Here is an 18462-nt window from a genome sequence, read left to right on the forward strand (position 1 = left end):
GTTTTCATCTTTTCTGTGTGCTGTTCTGTTAAATTGCACTCTTTTAACCCACGAGTTTTGCCCTGACGATTCCTTTTTCCACGGCTGTGGGAGTTGTGCGAGCGGCTGCGTGGTTCTGTGTTGCTGGCTGAGGCCAAACCACGACAAGACCTTACTTAAATCCCCTCTTTCTTCTTGTTCTGTTTTAAGGAAGTTAAAATTTCTCAATACTTTTACTCAAAGAAAAAAAAAAGAGTAGAAAAGGAAGTTAAATATTTTTTAAATTATTTTAAAAAATAGTTCATAGACATGAGCTTGGGTTCAGGGAACTTGATATGTGCCTTCTTGAAGAAGGTAAGGAACTATTTTTCGAACAATTTAGTGCCATTTTTTAGAGAAGAGAAACTAAAAACTAATGAGGTTGAAATCATCAGAGTCGGCCACTGCCACAGAAGCAAGTTCAAGAATGCCTACTGAATCAGAGGCAACCCAAGAGTTAAATATTCCCATCTTTACATGAAGTCTATGAAAGAGCTCTGATTTTTGTGTACATTGTCAAAGTTCAGGTTAGGCACTAAACAGAGCACTATCATATGTTTTCCAGTGTGATCTTTCAGCATTGCTCTTTTAATTGCAAGAACGACTTTAAAAGCCTCATAGGCTACAACAGACTAAACAAGTTTCCATTTCCAATATGAAATATTAGCAGCAGTTACTTAAAAAAAAAAAAAAACACCCAAACAAATTCAAGCAAGACAAAAAAAATGTGTTGCCCTGTCTCTTCTGTAGCTTTTATTGCTACTCAGGCTAGCAAGGGAATGATACTTTACCTGTATATTTTTTGTCAACTTCAATTTTCATTTTCATGATATGAGTATTAAATAGAAAAGAACATTATTTTGCATTTAATATGGGGGGTATGGATGTCAGGGTCTCTTTTTGATGTTTAGATGAGATTTGTCAGGAAGTGATGAAGGAATGTAGTATTGACAAACAGGATCCCAAATCTAACTTACGGGTCATATTTTGTAAGGTGTTAGCAGCAATAGCAAGGGAAATATTTTATCTTCGTCTCCATGTTGAAATGGTTCCTCTGTTTCAGAGGAACTCTCTTGAAACAGAAAATGGCTACAGAAGCAGGTGAAGGATTGCGTTTGGCCTGTGAAAAATAAGAAACATTCTTCATCATTCTCAAGTGTTTGTTTTCTACCTTTTTAACACAGTCCTCATGGTTAATTTAGCAGTGTACAGTTTATGCTAGAATAAATTACCTCCCTATACTGAGGAATCTTACTTCTACGTCTATGTCAGATCTAGTCATAATACAGTGCAAGAGCAGGCTGTGCCAAAGAATTGTTTTTAAAAGGGAAGATACTTTAATCCTTCTGCTGCATTTCAGAGGTAGGTTAAATGTCAACTCCATATAGTTATCTGTGTTGAGTAAAAGACCTGATGTGCTTGATAAGCCTTACCTCTGGACTGTGTTAACTGCTTGAACTGTTTTTATGCAAATTCTCGTATTGTGGATACAAGTAACATAAGGCATACAGAACAGCAAAGCATCTTGATTTATTTTTTTTTAACATTTCCTATCTTAAGTACTTGTCAGAGAGATTTCCATGTAAGGAGATTGGCAATTAAAAAGCTTAAATGTAGATACAAAGCAGAAGGGAGACTCGGTCAGTGATACCAGGACATGTCTAAAAGCATGCTTGAAACTTTTAGTCCTTCATGTATTGATTATTATTTTTTTAATATCTTGATTTTGTTTTACAAATGGAGGCTTAAGGATTGTGTAATACTGTTGCAGTCTTTCCTACAATAGTATTGCACATGCAAAGGCACATTTACATTGATCTTAGCTTTTTAGAAAATATTTCTTTCCCTGCCTTGTTTCTAAATATTTGTAATTGTAAAGTTAATACTGTCATTCCATCTCCAGGTGCCATGTGCTGATGGATAAAATATAAAGAACGGCTTGAGATTGGGAGAGGTTATCTATCTTTGGAAAGCAGAAGTTTAAAAATAATGTTCTGGAAATAGATTATATGCTTTGTTTCTATCTGATATTTACTTCTTTGGGAAGTACTTTAGATAAGAATTAAAAACCTAATTGATCGTAAAGTTTTGAGTTCATTGTATTATATGAAGAAAAATCAAGACAGGCTAGTCATACCTGATTGTACACCTTCCTAATATATTTTTCTCTTGATAAATATTTTAAACTAATAATTATTATTTGGAAGGACAGTTTTCCTCATAAATATAAAGGTCATATTTGCACTAGAAGTCATTTGAAAATAAAAACGCTTGCTCAAACGTAAAGGCTTAGTTCATGACTGCAGTACCCAGGAATTGTGTTCTTCATGCAGTAACTTACGCAGCAGCCCAAGTGCCAATAACTGGTTTCTTGCACTCTCATTGCCCATTTTGTCACGTACCCTTTTTAAAGATATGCCATCAATCAGGAGTGTCAGATGGATGCTTTACGTACAGTGCATTGAAAAGATGGTGGGAATCGTGCTCTTGCTATTGCCTGTGCTATATCATATAATTCCTTTCAGAATTTTTTGCTTCCTCCTTAGAATCTCTAGACTTCTTTATTCCCACGCTCTTGTTTGGCAATGCATTCTAAAACATAGTTTTTGATTGCAAAGATAATTCCACTAACTCAGCCTAAATGTTTTCCTGTTTGCTGCTGTACCAAAACAGCCCTCTCTTGGGGAAGGTATCTGTTGGGATGAGTTTTCTCTCTTGAGACTTCACAGATTCTAAGCACAGGAGGAGATTATCATACCTCTCTTCAGTGGCTGCTTTATGTAGGCTAAAGAAATTGTGCTGCCTTAGGCATTTCTTGTTAGAATACACTGGTTAGTGTAAAGGCTTTTCCAGTTGTGATTTGCCTTCTGTGAATGCCATAATCAAGCTTGTATACCACTGCTACTGGAAATAGAGTATACTGACTTTTTAACACACTGATCAAGACTAGTAATTCATCATTGTTTCTTAGGTCATCTCTTTATATTGGTGCTCTTGGTCATTCCCTAATGAAGAGCTCCTGGCTTGAACCTGAAGTTATGCACACTCATTCTGTTCCTATTATCTTCATTTATTTTATTATTCCAAATCTTATGCTTGTTTTGATCTTACAAATAGGAAATACTACCATTTTGGATGTCATCTATTGTTATGGCAAATCCACTAATGAGGTTTTCAGAAAAATTCGGCTGATAAGCTCTCAAATGTTAAAGCTTCCTATCTATAAACAACCTTTTGTTGTTACTAAGCCAGATATTTTACTAATGACCACCTTTTGTGTGTTCTGCTAATGAATTAAGCAGCCATTATATCAAATGTTGAAGACCAGATAAACGAGAGAGAACTTTTCTAGCCAAATGAAGTGCAGTGTATTGCATTAACAGAAACCTTAAGCCATAAATTTAGTCTAATATCTTTGACAGAAACATAATCTCAGTCTTGTGTTCTGTTGTCTGCAAAATTGGTTTGAAAGGCCTTTCATACTGCCAGGTGAAGACTATCATACTTTTGTCCCCAGGTAATGTTTTGATTTTTTTCTTGTAAACAAATTCCACATTTGCTATTCTGTAATAATAATGATAGTAGTAATAATGATGATAATAAGTATTTGGCCATTTCAAACGGTACGTTAATTTCATAGAGATTTGCAATTTCCTTCCACATCGGCAGAGAGAACTTTGTATTAGCTGATTTGGCATTAGTCATCTGTGGTTATTTATCTATCTTGTCTTTTTTCCAAGGGGTAGTACTATTTATGTGCATTAACGTTAAAATGAAAAGTTCACTCAGATTGACTATGTTGGGATTATTATACATCTCTAGTAATAGTCACTGTTCTGTTTGCGATACTGTCTTTCACCCTTCACCCCCCAGCCTTTTGTACATCCAGATCTTCAGTTTCTGATTTAATCTCTTATGATCTATCAAAGGTCTCCTTTTTTGAAATTGACAGTCTAGTTCCAGAGTACAAATGTTCAGGATGTCATTTAACATGAAAATCTGACCACAGATACTAAATGTTTGTTATGACCAGTTTATCTAAATTCTGTTGTTTTTTATAAAAGCGAAGTGTAAAATCCACTGTATTGCTTTTATACACAGCAAATTTGTGTATAGATGCATGATGTGACTATTCTTCAGCATTAATAAGTGGATTTTTCTTTTTACCTTCTTCTGTTTTGTTTCCTATAACTAGTCAAAAATTATGAAAGGTTTAGGTGTCTTGATATTAGGATTGCCCACTCATCTCAAATGTGACTTTATTTGTTCATTGTATCATATCTTTTTTTCTCTGTCTGTGTCTCTTGGCTTGCTTGGAGCTCTTCAGCAGTGTAAGAAGCAATAATATTGTTCTATGGAAGAAGAAAGTTCTTTTTGTCTTCATTGTTATCATTGAAAGTGGCCAAAATCTGTTGACTAACACTGGTCTGAGTTGTGGGACCTGTGAGAGGATGAGTCTTACTGTAACCTCCTAAATACACAGGCATTTTCAAAACAGACTGTATGTGCTAAACCAACTATGCAATAGAATATTAGCGTGAAATCCAAATGAAAACAAATTGGACTTGTAGTTAACGCATCAAATAACAATTACGATTTTTTTTGCCTTTTCAGTTCTGTTTTAATACCTATAGAGAATCTGGCTCTTTGCTAAGGCTGATCAAAGTCTCATAGAGCCAGTCATAAGATGGAAACAGCTTGCAATTTTTTTTGCACATGTGCATACATTTGGTGTCTCTTTAATGGTTGGGACCAACTTGGAAAAGAAGGAAACAGGAAGAGAATTAGTTGTTCCAGGTGAAACTTCTATCCTTGTGTACAGTGGAAGAGATCTAAAGCAGAAATAAGCATTAAGTATTTTATTTCCACTGACAATTTCCGTTGCTCAGTTTGGAAACTTCTAATAATTTTTTGTCTTTGTTTCTGATTTATGTCCACAAGTTGCTATAGGTAGTATATAAAAAAGGGGGGGGGGTTGCAAATCAAGGATAGAGCTGGTAATATGTGAAGTAACTCAGCAAGAACTATGGGGAAAGCCTGAAGTTTATGTTGAATTTTATTTAGGAATGTTAATGAAGGGTATCTGAAAATGCAGTTCTTTGCCCAGTTCCCACTTAATCACCTGACGACTTTGATTAAGATGCAGTGCTGAGATCAGATGTAGCATAAATTTTACTTTGAGGAGTTAAAAATCTCATCACTGTGTTCTACAGCTTCCTTAATTCATGCGTCTTTATATTGTATATTTTGATATTCCAAAAATAAGGTGTTTTTTAGCAGTTGCGGTAATTAGCAGGTAGATAGCACACTCAGCAAAAAAAGAAGTAGAAGGCTTCATAAACATGTATGAAGTATTGGAGGATTTTTGCCTTTTTGAATAAACATTGCCAACTCTTATTTTTAATGAAGATTGAATGAATTTTTTTCTATACATAAAATATTCTAACATGTTAACTAATTCTGTGTATTACAGCTGCATTCATTAAATGTTTCAGACCAACTTGGTGTGTATTAGTTTGGACAAAGTGTTTTCACAGACCTTTGATGTAGAAAATAAATTTAATACAGAGCCAACAATAAATCAATGAATAAGCATGTGTAGGATAAGGAGCACAAAGGAAAATAATTAAGTTGTATGCTTTAGGAAAGGTTCTGGCCTAGTATATTTGACTGTGAATCGAGAGAAGCTAATTTACTTATTTATTTTGCAGGAGCTTAGTTTAAGGGTTTTAGATGGAATGTAATTAAAACTGGTATTTCGGAGTCTTCTGCTGATTGCTCTTCTTGCTCTGCTCCCTTTCATCTTACACTGGAGAGAACTTTATGTATGTGTTGTATATTATACATAATGGTTTAAATTACATTGATGTATAATTTAAATGTATCAAGTGGTTACATTGATCATCATGTAGAAATTTGAACCGAGTAATGTTTTAGGATTAGTGTGGTCTTATATCAGGTCTGGATTTAGTCTAATGAATCTAAATGTAATAGAGAACCAAGGCAGAATACCTTTTGCATTAATAAGCTGCTTTTAAACTTGAACGTTTGAGAGCTTTCATGTACATTTAACCTCCTACACTTTGTGTGACTCAGAAGTGTTTTACTGTAATGTAAATCTCTTGCATAAAGTAATTATCTTCCCACTCTGATGGGGAAATTTCTATTAACTTGAAGTCTGAGAGATGTGAATAAAATGTCCACCTACTTGCTTAGTCTAGTCTATATTTTAGTTTTGGGCTATAACTCAGACGGGAGCAGAAAAAGAGGCATTCATCAATAGTTTTGTAACATTGCAGTTGTTTGACCTCTGTTTCATATGCAGTTGAATGCTGCTATCAACTGTTATTAACAGACTGAAACGCAAAGGAAGTCAAAGACTTAAATACATAAAAAAAAAAAGGAATTAATCACTCTACCCAGATTACCATAATGCATTATAAAGTCCAGCAATTTAAAGGCTACAGGTTAGCTTGGATATGAAAAAAGCAAGAGAAAGATTTAGCAGAAGTAGAATTCAGCTTTTAAGAAATGTTGTGCCACCTACTTTCACTGCATGGTTCTGCCCTCTTTGTTCTTTCTTACCTTAAGGTCATCCATGGTGTACTGTTCCATGTGTAGCATATGGCTTATGTATCCTTGCATGTTGTATAGATAATATTTTTTTTCCAAGGATTTAAATGCGTGGTGAGGATGGGAGGCAACATATAAAATATTTGCAGTATTGCAAATATTTAACTTTGTGCTGTTCAATTTCATCAGCTTTTTCCATGTATGTTGATTAAATCAAAAGAGATGACCTGTTTCTACTTCAGGAAAGCCTTAAAAGAATTTAGCAGTGAAACAGCAGTCATTCACTAGCAGCTGTCTATCTGCATGCTGAAGATGTCATCAATAATGCACAAGATAACATCTCAAAGTTAAAAGAACAGTAGGATTGGCATCAATTTTGCTTAATAGAGCATCATACGCAAACTAGACAGTGATACCTGAAGCACTGACAGCATCCATTACATTAAAATATATACATCTCTTATTTGGAAGCATTATGTAAACTTGACAACACTTTTACTTTTTTCTTTCCAAAGTCTGATTTCAGTTGCACTGAGATTAATATTATTTTTCTCCTCTTCTCAGAGGGTGATGAGACTGGAGTGATGGATAGTCTGCTTGAGGCTTTGCAGTCAGGAGCAGCATTCAGAGATCGCAGGAAACGAACACCAAGAGGACAAGGTAAAAAACTTCTAAAAACTTCTAGTTATGAACTGAGTGGGCAAAAATTGTTTTGCAAAGATTTACCAACAGTTTTCACTGAAAACTGTGGAACTCCTGTTGGTCACTGACCTACTGTGAAAACTCAGCATGCTCTTTGTGATCACGGATTTTTTTTAACTTAATAGCTCTGTCTTCAGATAACTGGGCTGTAAGATATGACAAGGGTTCCTGTTGTGTTTGAAATGGCATTTAAAACACTGTTGCACAAAGTATGCTTGTCTTAATCTTTAAAACCATAACTAATTTTTTGTAGGTGGCGATGCGAAAAAAACCCAGCTTTTTACTCCACTAAGAGTTTGGGCATGGTCTGATAGTTTTTTTCAAGCACTGGTCTTAGATATGTTCTGATTTGGTTGGAAGCTATAGTGTGTGTAGTCATAAAAGCCAAATTACGATAAAGTGGCTTTACTTTCTTGAGGGAGACCATAGTATTCTACTGAATTTAGTCTGGCTTACTGGTTTAGTATTAACCATTATTTCTTCCTGCAAATTTGGTTTTGAGAAAATTTGAGAGAAGACGAGGCAACTGCAGTGCTTCCTCTAGTCACTTCTCCTCTGCTTATGATATGCCAGTTGTATACAGTTTGTGAACTGCATTTACTCTGCATGTACTTTGCATCAAAGCTCATGGTAGTATACTATATTTTGCACTTTTTTTATTTAAAACATGTCTTAAAGTAAAAAATACAGTCTTCAAACTTTACAGGTGAAAAATTATCTTTATTTGGCATAAAAACAAAAGCTCATGTTGGATATGTGCTGCTAAAGGTTTGGCAAAATGGAGTCGTGTTATTTTATAAATAAGCCATGTATATCTACCTCATTGTCAATGAGCTAGGGTTAGATTCATGTTAGATGCAGCTTGGTTTTTTTTTTCAGAGGAACAGAGGAGTAAAGGCAAATTCTACTACCCTCTTTAATCTAGCTAGAAAATATGGTATATAATTACTTTTAATTTGCCATATGCCTGAAAAAATAAAAATAAGTTACATAATTTGTTCATACTAGGAAATGAATTCTGCTACAGTTCCAGTGTCATTCTTAATTCAGAGCTTGTTTCTGCTCTCAGATCAGAACTGAAAGAATTCCTCGATCAAAATGTATTTTTCATATGTATCTTGAGAAATATCAATGTGAGAGATGGTCTCTGTGTGTTATGGCTTGAGGAGAGATTTGTCACCCGGCGGTGACAAAGAAAAGCTTCCCAGGGACCAGAGGAGATTGTGCAAAATCTGCTGCAGCTGAGAAAGCCACGGAGATTACTGAATCCAGGTCCAAAACTGGTGACTCCTCTGCAAAAATAGGGGGCAGAGGGCTAATTGAAAATAGAGGGCTAATGGGGGCTAATTAAAAATCCCTTTTATTTCTCTTTTGTTTCATATACTCACTTTGACTTCTGTGTGTTTGAAATTTCATATTTAAGTGGGGTCTGGCTTTTAAATTTAAGGAGTTAAATGTCTTTGGGCAACTTCCTGGGAGAAAACATCTAGGTAATCCATTTCGAAGGTCTGGGCAACCGTTAGTTTTCCCATAAACAGATAGGACCATTATGTGAAGTTTGCAGGGGGTAACTGAAAATTTAGACAAGCGGCAATACATTTTAGTCCCAGTCAAGTATCTGATTTAAACTGTTATGTAAATTTTCTCATGTGACTTAGGAACATACCTGACATCTAGTCAATAACTTGTCTACCAACAGAAGACACTTAAAAATATGGCTATGACATCTCTAAGCAGTGAACTATAGCATTAAAAAAGCAGGGACCATGTTTACAAACTTCTATATCTCTCCTTAAAAAATGGAAGGGACAGTGACAGTTTTCTCATTGGTATCATCAATAGACTTTCTCATCCAGTGAGATTTTAGTAAACTGTTAACTCCATGCCTCGTATGGCTCAGCGGAAGGAAGTAAAAGTAAATAAAAGATATGGAAAGGAGAAGTTGGGGGCATTTCTGGGCTTGCTTGGGTCCTTATGACTGGCAAGCATATAGCAAGTGGTATAGTACTGTCACATGTGGTGTGCCATGTAGGAGTTTCCTATACATTATTGATAGCTTGCTGCGCTCTCTGTAATCAGCATGTATTCTTAACACATAGGAAAACAAGATAGGTGATGCTATTTTGAAAGTTAGACTTGTACAGCAAAGTTTTGAGTGTGAGCTACTTTGTTGGTAGCTGTCATGATCTGAGAAGAAAAATTGTTGTTTTCTGCCTGTTTGGACAGAGATTTCATTTTTGTGTATCATTTGTGGCTGGTAGTTTAAATCTGGTGAGGAGAAAAAATGTCTTTAGCTTGCTTGCTTTTTGCAGTTTTATTCATTACTTAGTAACAAGTAACCCATACAGAAAGCCTACCTAAAACCAAAACAAACTCAACCCCCCCACCCCCAACTTTAGAAAATGCCTCAAAAAAAAAAAAAAAAAGCTCAGCAATACAGTAAATTCACTTGTGTAGATTTTCATGTATGTGCTCTAGATCTGTCTTGTTGCAAACTTGCTTATTCTGTTTGCACCTGCTCAGGGTGAAAATGAAAACTATAGAAGGCTACAACCCTCTCAACGGTTACAACCAATAGTCCATGAAAACTTGGCTTTTGTTGTATTTTCTCCCAGTGGTTTCACAGAGTAAATTTAACTCAAAGGAGCAACGTGTAGCATCATTGCTAGTGGCATTCTTGATCAGTTTGGCTGAAAAGGAAAAAAAATCCTGCAACTTTCCAAAAGAAAAACCTCTGCCATGGCATGTGTTCACTGCTAGCTTTAGGTGAGTAGGTTGGCCTTAGGAGGGATCATTTCATTTGCACACCAGAGCTCCAATTACTGTAGGCTTACAACTACCCCAGAAAAGTGTCATTCTACCAAAGACACCTGATCATTTAGCCTTCTTTACAGAGGTTACTGGTGTACCTTATTTGTGCTTGCATGGTCAAGTCTTTAAAATATTTAAAGAATAAGAGACAGACCTATGGAGTAAGAGATGGAGAAATGAAGGGAATGGTGCTCTGCTCATCTAGAATGGCAGCCCTACACAGGGGAGCTACTCAATATCCTTGTGGGCAGAAAAATGTTGGTGATATGTACAGATAGGTTTGGAAAAGTAGAACTTGTTTAAAATATGTTTAACTGCATTGTTTATGTTTGTTTGCTAAGCCTGTAAATGAAAAGCTAAACTTGAACGGGTTGCATTGTAACTCCAGACTTTTCCAGTATAAGTCTCTGTTTTCAGGTCTTGGAAGTAATAATAAAAAAATCCTGTTCTCCTCCCCCAGTTTTTCATTTTCATTGGCCTCTCATGTATTCTTTGTTATGTAGACTTCTCACTGTGATAAAGTTTCTGTGTGGTTTCTCTTACCTAAGCTTATTACTATATCTTCATTATTTCTAGCTACTGGATTTTAGGTATAGAGTTTGTCCTTTCAGTAGATTGCTTTGGTTATAGAGGCTATAAAATAATAATTAGAAATCAGTTTCTAGAAATGTTGCTTCATCTTCCAAAAATATACTTGCTTTTTGCAAGTTTTCTGATATAGGAAAGAAAGTATAGTAAAGAAAGGTATTAGGTGGCATTCATCACAGGGTACCAGTTTAAAATGTGTGTCCAGCACTACTGTTGCACCAATTATCCTCAACCTTTTTTCTGACCCTGGGGTATGGTATTTATTGAAGAAGACTGATTCAGGAATATTTTCTTGCTAATATTAATTTAAGCACATTTCTGCAGAGAGCTAACTATTCTGTTAGGGTTCTTTCTGTTAAGCTGCTATTTTTTTTTGCCATGGAATTTACGTTTAATTTTTTTCAGAAATGTTCATAACTAGTGTCCTCTCCTATATATCCAAACTGTTGCAGCTGCAATGGTAATATGTGCTCTTATTTCTGTAGCTTTTTGCTATGAGGAACACGTGTGCAGGTTCTTTCTGCTTTAGATTTCAGTGTAAAGTATATTTATCAAGTATTTAATGGGGTCTATTAGTACACAAGTTTGGGTTATTTTTTAATCCATCTATCAAAATCAAATCAGTACAGTGAGATGGCTAATGGGCACAATTTAGGAACTTCTGAATTTTATTTTGAGAGTTGCCACACTGTCATTACTGTCTCTGTCTTGAGAGAAAAAGAGAAAGAATGAACCTCCCTTGTTGAGTTTCGACATCTAATTTGAATCTTTTATGCAAGCCATCTGAAGTGCGGCCACCATTTGTTTAACTTTTGTAAGAAAAAGGAGTTGAGGCAATGGAATATTACTGCTTTTTAATGACTTTTGATAATTTTCAGATGGTGTTCAGACACTTTCTTTAATTTAAAATACGCTTTTTAATTTAAAAAAAGCAGGTGCATATTTTATATCGAAGTTGATTAGAATTCTAATAAAAAGGTTAAAGCTTTAGGAATTTTGTGTCTTCTGCTTGAAGACATAGATGCGTAAAATTAAAGGCTGACTTCTATGTTTACCTTTCCATTGATTTTATTACGTAAAGTCCTGAGAGTTAGTTAGGTTTCTGGGTGCCCAATCCTTATTTACCTAAAACACAATCAAATAAAAATCTTCAGTCAAAGCTTATCTGCTATACTGAAAGCATTGTGAATAATTTTGTACATGGCAGTTTTGTAAATAAACTGGTTTTTGGTGTGCTTACATCTGTCTGTGAATTGATGAGGAGATTTATCAGTGTTAAAATCCAAAAATGTGGTAGGTGCACTTTTAAGAGATCGTGATTTGTGCTTAACTAAAATGGTGTACGAGTAGCGTTGTTTGCTATCCTTCTGTTGAAGTGTGTCATCATCTTTATTGTTAAGTATTGAGGTTTTTTGCTTACAGTCAGGATTCAAGGACTAATGAGACTTAAACGTATGATCTAAGTGCTTCGAAATTACCACAACTATAATAACAAGAGCTAAACCAGGATCGCCAATAATAAATTTACTGCTTTAGCCATCAAGGCATTATTGTGAGATTTAAGTTTGTTTTTATTGCTAAATATAAATGTGTTGTATAAGGGAAACCTATTTATAGTACAATTCAAATCAAGTCTTAGCAAATTACTTAAGTCCAGAGAGCTCCGTAAACAGTCCCAAAGCTATTTAAAAATAGGTATTTGTGGTGTAATCTGTTTTTACTGTGTATGCATTTTGGCTTATGATTTTTGTAATTAAAGGAATAATAGTAGATAATATATTATTCTGGTGGCTTAGCATGAAAGCAACAGCTGCAGTATGCAAAGGTTTTACTTGGCATTTCTGAGGAATTCTACTAACAAGCAGGGTGAGGGAGAAGTGGTGAAAAAAGAAGGGGGAAGAGGAATAAAAGCGGACTTGAACCTCCAGCCTGCTTAGACTAGATTCTCCAGCTTTTTTAGGTGGACAGCACCCTTCAGCGTGAAGGGAATGAAGAGGCTCTGAAAACACCTCATGACCATAAGTGTATGGACATAAAGATAAAAATTCAAGTATTGTATGCATTTGAATAATTGTTTTCACCTGTCTCATTGTGTTAATAACTGTTCTCTAGAGCAAGTGTTGAAGATTGATTAGTTGTCTTTCAAATGAATTCTCTGATCTTGGTATTCAGTGTATGTGAGACTGTTCCCATTTTGACGTAGTGTGTAAAGTACTTACGAATCTTTGGTAAACTAGACAGACATAGGGAAGTCGTATTGTGAACTCTAGACTTGGCATATATTGCTGTTAATTCAAAGTTGTTACGTGCCATTACGCGTTTGGTTTTTTTGAGACAAGAATTTTATTTTAATAAATATGCCATGAAATGGCAGTGGCATACACACATTCTTAAAAATGTCCTTCAAAAAGATGGTGCTATATAATTGTTACTAATTACATCTGAGTTTGTCATTCATCTAAAGCATTTAATAACTTACACAAGGCTAAGGAGAGTTATGTGCCCCTTGCTTTTATTAGTGTAAGTGCTTCAAACTGCATTTCAGTGTAGTATGAAAAGTATTCTCTAGAAGTTCTTCTGGAAAAGAATTATGTAAAATTTTACACTGAAAGTATCAGGACATTTTTCAAGTTGTAGCATTTAAAAATATAAACACTGGTGTTACTTTACTCATCAAATTGTCCTAAGATCCCAAAATTAAGTTCTGATTTTTTGTCACTTAAGACATAGCAGAGTGCATATTTCCCTTTGAAGTGAAAACACATTGCCCATTAATGATGAGAATTACATGGAAGTACTGAGGATTATTCTGGAACCTCATGACATCTGTAAGTTGCGACATAAAATATCTGAGCTTATGCCAGCCAGTTGCCAGACTGTGCCAGTTGCTTCAGACATTGAAACTGTTACATGGCTTTCCTTAAAGCTGTTTTGTCTGTCTCATCATAGGACTCTGCAGGTACCCAGAACAGCTATGGAGTTCATACAGAGTGTGTATTATGGAGTTTCTTTTTCTGGGAGTTGGCTTGGCACAATTGCTGTGGAAGCTCTTAAAAGCCTTTAGAATTCCAAAAGCCTTTTTGAATGTCCCATGTTGTGAAGTAGGTTTTAAGAACTAAAACAAAGCTTATCTGAGAACCAGGAAATTGTTCATAGTAACCAGCTTCTCAAGTGGTGTGGTACAGAAGGAGGCTCAGAGATTCATGTGGTACAATTTTGTATGAGTTGGAAGTCACCCACAGTTCCGATTTATTTATTTATTAAAATTCATACTGAATCAGAAAACGATTCTATTTTAATGAGGTATGTTTTGCTAGATGTTAAGGCCTATATTTCTACAGATGGATAGCTGAGTTTTGGCTACACCTGTATCTGGTAGCTGAAGTTAGAGAAACTACTTTTACACACAGGCAAAAGATATTCATGCATTCATTTACGAACTACCTGAGTAGTAATGAATGATATGCAAGGCTCACTTACTTTGTGAGCCTTTTGGACATTTGATTTTTCTTTGTCAGTGCTGACACTGTTATCATGCAATTATTTTGAAACACTTCTATTGGAAAAATTTTCTATCACATTAGTGTTTACTGAGGTAATGCACATTGGCTTTAATATTTTAATATATATATACATAATGAATGTAAAGGAAAGGAAAGAGATGAAAATCGCTGTTGCAGTGTATGACTTGGTAGCAGATTAATTTAACTGACTTTAGGTCAAAATGGTTATTTTGCAGATAGGGATGCTTTCTCTTCCATCCTGTTCTAGGCACATAGTGTAGAACGGACAGTCCTCTAACCTGAGCGTGGAGAGACTGTGCAAGGTTTTTTACTAGTATTTGTCATCTTGACTGTAATAACTTAAATAGTTTACTTTCTGCAAAAACTATATTCACCCTACGGGTTATGATGTAACAAAACAAATCATGGGAATTCTAATTTTCTTGTTGCATGATCAGGAGAAAATGAGAATCTCTGCTCAGCATACTCAAAACAATAATATTTAGTTACAAAGTACTGACACTATCTTAGCAGTGGCCATGTATTAGGAGTTAGGCAGTTTTGTCATTGTGTGAGAAGCCAGAATCTCTGTTTCTCTATATCACCATAACATTTTACACTTTACTGATCTTTTTAGTTTAATGATCTGTGATGGGTTAAATTAAGGATCTAAGCTAGGGAGTCCAACAACAGAGGGACAGGTAGAGGCCAGCAGTCCCAGTTGGAGAAAGAGGTTGAAAAAATTCCTAAAAATGATAGAAAAGCTCTGCCAAAAGAAATGGGTAGGAGAACACTAAATATGTATTTAACAATGTAACCCCCCAGCTTTGCTTTTTTCTAATACTCTTCTCTATTTACTTTTACATTTTAAGTCCTTGTTTCTCAAAAGAAAAAAAAAAAGACAAGGTGACCTGAACGTACTGTACCATCTTTATCTTAACCACTTTCTCCAGCAGCTGCTTTATACCTTTTTACAGTACTTTATGGTTTCAGGGCAGAAGTACTTCAGATAGTCTTCTATTTTTCAATTACAGTACATTCTCAATGTTTTAAACTTCTTATCTGGGGGAAGGTTTGTTAATAGTAGTCTGATGGATTCCTTCTCCACCCCCCGTGTTTTATTCTGAAGTCAAACAAGTGATGGGTTTAAAAAAGGGTACTGATGGTATTACTCTGTATTCATTGTGTTGTCTTTTTCTGAAAATCTGAAAGCTCTTTATGGAGGTGGGCACTACTGCCCCTTCCATCATTTAACAGATGAGTAAACGCATGCCATAGTTCTGCTGTCTTTCAAAGCTAGCATGCCCTAGCACCCAGCGTATGCTGAAAGAGCAGTCTTGCTCTGGCAGCTTATTTTTTTTTAAGCTTGTAGCAGATTCAATGATTCAGTTTCACTTTGTGGCTAGCCCAAACCTTTATTTGACTCTCTAGAGTGTCATTTCTTCTTGCAACAGGCTGTACATAAGTCCAGAGTATATTGCAGGCAGAAGCAGGCTGAACGGTCTGTTTTTGACATGCTCTTTAGATTTGGCTAAGGCAGCGCTGATCCCAGCGCTTTGGGAGGATCCCAGCGCTTTGGGAGGATCCCAGCGCTTTGGGAGGATCCCAGCTCCCAGGTCTTTGGGAGGTCTGAAACACTGCACTAGCGCAACTATGTTGGCTCCTGAGTGATCTGGAGTGTAGCAAACACAAGTTCATCTGTCTGCAAAAGATCCAATAGGCATTTCTTTTATTTTCTTTATACTAGCTCAAGGAGTAAAAAAGTCCTCTATATGTATCAAGAAAAATAAATTAAAAAGCATAAAGTAGTGTCTTTTTTTTATCGGCCTTTTAGGAATCCTAAAATTAAATTTGCATGTACGTTTTCTTGGGGCTTAGCATGGAATGGTTGCATTGTAATGACAGTGGAACTATGAGAATGTCTCTGCAGTATTCCTAGTTTAATGTGTTTTTGTCTAGAGAAATACCTGGAAAGAAAAAAGTTGAAATATTCAAACCAGATAGAACTGTGTAGTTCTCCTCTATCTAGGGAAACAGTCAGACTACTGGCATGCATTAAGGGAGAATCCAGCATCACTTTTAATTTAGGAAAGGGGCGTATCCAGCATATGACATACTTAAGTATGGCATCACATTCTGTCAGTACAGTGTTTAAAGGGGAAAAAGAAATCTAAGAAATCTTAGATTTTACTCTGTGTGTTTGTTTATAAAGTCAGGGGGAGTTACTTATTGTTCAGTTGATGGAATCATTCTAGAGAATGAGCTTGTTTAATCTACACAGAACAGAAGCCCGTACAGAGGAGCAAATGTCAAGGTGGGTGACAGAAATATCTAGAATAGGCACTGTTGTGTCTAACTGCAGCAATTATGAGACTTGCTGGATACTGTGCTTATTACAGACCCTGGGCAATTGCTGCTTATTGCATCCTTTTCCCCTCTGCAGCATCTTGCTAAGTATCTTGCTTATTTCTTGCAGAGAAAGAGAAATCTTGTTTTATTTATGTTCAGCTTGTTCCTTGCATACACTGTTGAGATTTATTGCATAGTAGGTTTGGTGATGTCTTTGTAATGGCCACCTTCAGTAGTTGATTAAATGCCTTTTTTAGGTAAGCCAACTGAGACTAATTTGAGGGTATTACTATTTTTCTTCTCAGAAGTTTCACCAACAGGGAAGAAACTTTTTTTGTAGGTTTTTATTTTTTGTTCTACATAGCCTTCAGTAGGTTAGTTTAGGGGAGAGTTGGGCAGTTTAGGTGTATTAATTATTAATAAACAATAAACACTTGTTCGTCAGTATTTTTATTCTGTGATTTTTGTAGTTCTCATTTAGCTTAATTTTATAGAAGACTGTTTCTAGACAAACACTAGTAATTTCTGACGCAAATATGCTGTAAGTTACATGATACTGGTCAAGTTTCAATGTTTCTATTAAGATTTTCATGCAAAAGAGCAATTTTTAATGTATTTTTGGCATACTGTAATGAATGATTAAGCTAGTGAACTGGGGAGTGCTAGTGCAAATACAAGATCAAAGAATGGATGTCGATAGGCAACAGAAAATACCATGAAACAGAAGAGTTTGTGAAAAAGTAGAATAGTTTAGCTGAGGAAGCAAACTAGTCTTAATTATAGATAAGACTTTATGATCTGTGTTACTTTTTTTCCTATGCTTAAACTTTTGCTATTATTATGATGCTAATTAGAGGCATGCTACCAATAAACATACTTTGATCTTTATAGCTTATTATAAGTAGAAAATTTTACCAATTCTGTGGTATAGATTTTATAATATTAGCTTTGTCTGAATTTGACTACTCTTACGCTTCTAGGAATTTTTAAGAATATAATTTTAGGATTGTATTTTGTGTATTGGCAAGTTTTTGGCTAATTTTATACAACAATGTTTTGCATCTTTCTTCAAAACATCTTTAGCCATTCATTCATAATAAATCATGCTTAAAAGACTACAGGTCTGACTTTGCATGGCAACGTACTTTGTCAGATTACATTTCCTACTGTTGTGCTGCCTGCAACTTCAAATTTCAGGGAGCATATTGAGACTTGGTCAGTCAACATTTTTTACACAACTCCATGCCAGTATCTCCATTACTTTTCTGAAACTGTAGCACAGGTGGCTCCTCTAATTGTGCATTATTGCCTCACCGTAATGTAGCTGAGCTGTTAACCTTTGTAACACGTAGTTCCAAAATTGCTCTAGCTTCTTAAAAGCTATCAGTGATGGTTAGTTGCAATACATCTGTACTGCTAGATTGTTTCAGTTTGGATACTCTTACATTTTAAAGCATGCTACATTTAGGGTGAAGTTATTTTTAATGGTGAATAAAAACAGATGTGAGATATTGATAATGTAGGTTAGTAACAATTCTAATAGTGATATATTTTGAGTAACTAATTTCAAATCCTAGAATGACCTATATTCTGTAAGAACAACACACCAACCTTGAAAGAGTTATTTTTAAGTCCTTTTCAAAACATACTGCGGAATAAAACCTCTGATGCGATTTGTTGTGTTTGTCTCAGTAGAAGATCTCTGCATATTCCATTCCTGATTTCTTTTTTGGAGGAGAAAGTGATACAAGCTATCAGATTTGGTGGGAATATTATAACTAGTGTATCTATCAGTGTGTGCATTAGCTCACCTTCTATTACCTTCTTATGGAAGTATATAACATCATAATATTGTTATTTAAAAGCCGTATATGTACTGTACAGTCTCTTCCAGATGGATGTCTAAAAATAAACAGGA

At 35.4% G+C, this 18462-nt stretch overlaps 1 protein-coding gene across 1 annotated transcript in view; it reads left to right on the top strand.

Moving 5' to 3' along the window:
• DIAPH2 (diaphanous-related formin 2) overlaps window positions 1-15866 on the top strand; it is a 174752-nt gene extending 158886 nt beyond the window's left edge. The window contains exons 26-27 of the mRNA XM_009881778.1: window positions 7156-7251; window positions 15721-15866. Of these exons, the coding sequence (XP_009880080.1) occupies window positions 7156-7251; window positions 15721-15866 (242 nt within the window). The remainder of the gene's footprint in view (window positions 1-7155; window positions 7252-15720) is intronic.
• The last annotated feature ends 2596 nt before the right edge of the window (window positions 15867-18462 follow it).

This window comes from Charadrius vociferus, unplaced genomic scaffold (genome assembly GCF_000708025.1).
Source record: "Charadrius vociferus isolate BGI_N301 unplaced genomic scaffold, ASM70802v2 scaffold472, whole genome shotgun sequence".
Classification (NCBI taxonomy): domain Eukaryota; kingdom Metazoa; phylum Chordata; class Aves; order Charadriiformes; family Charadriidae; genus Charadrius; species Charadrius vociferus.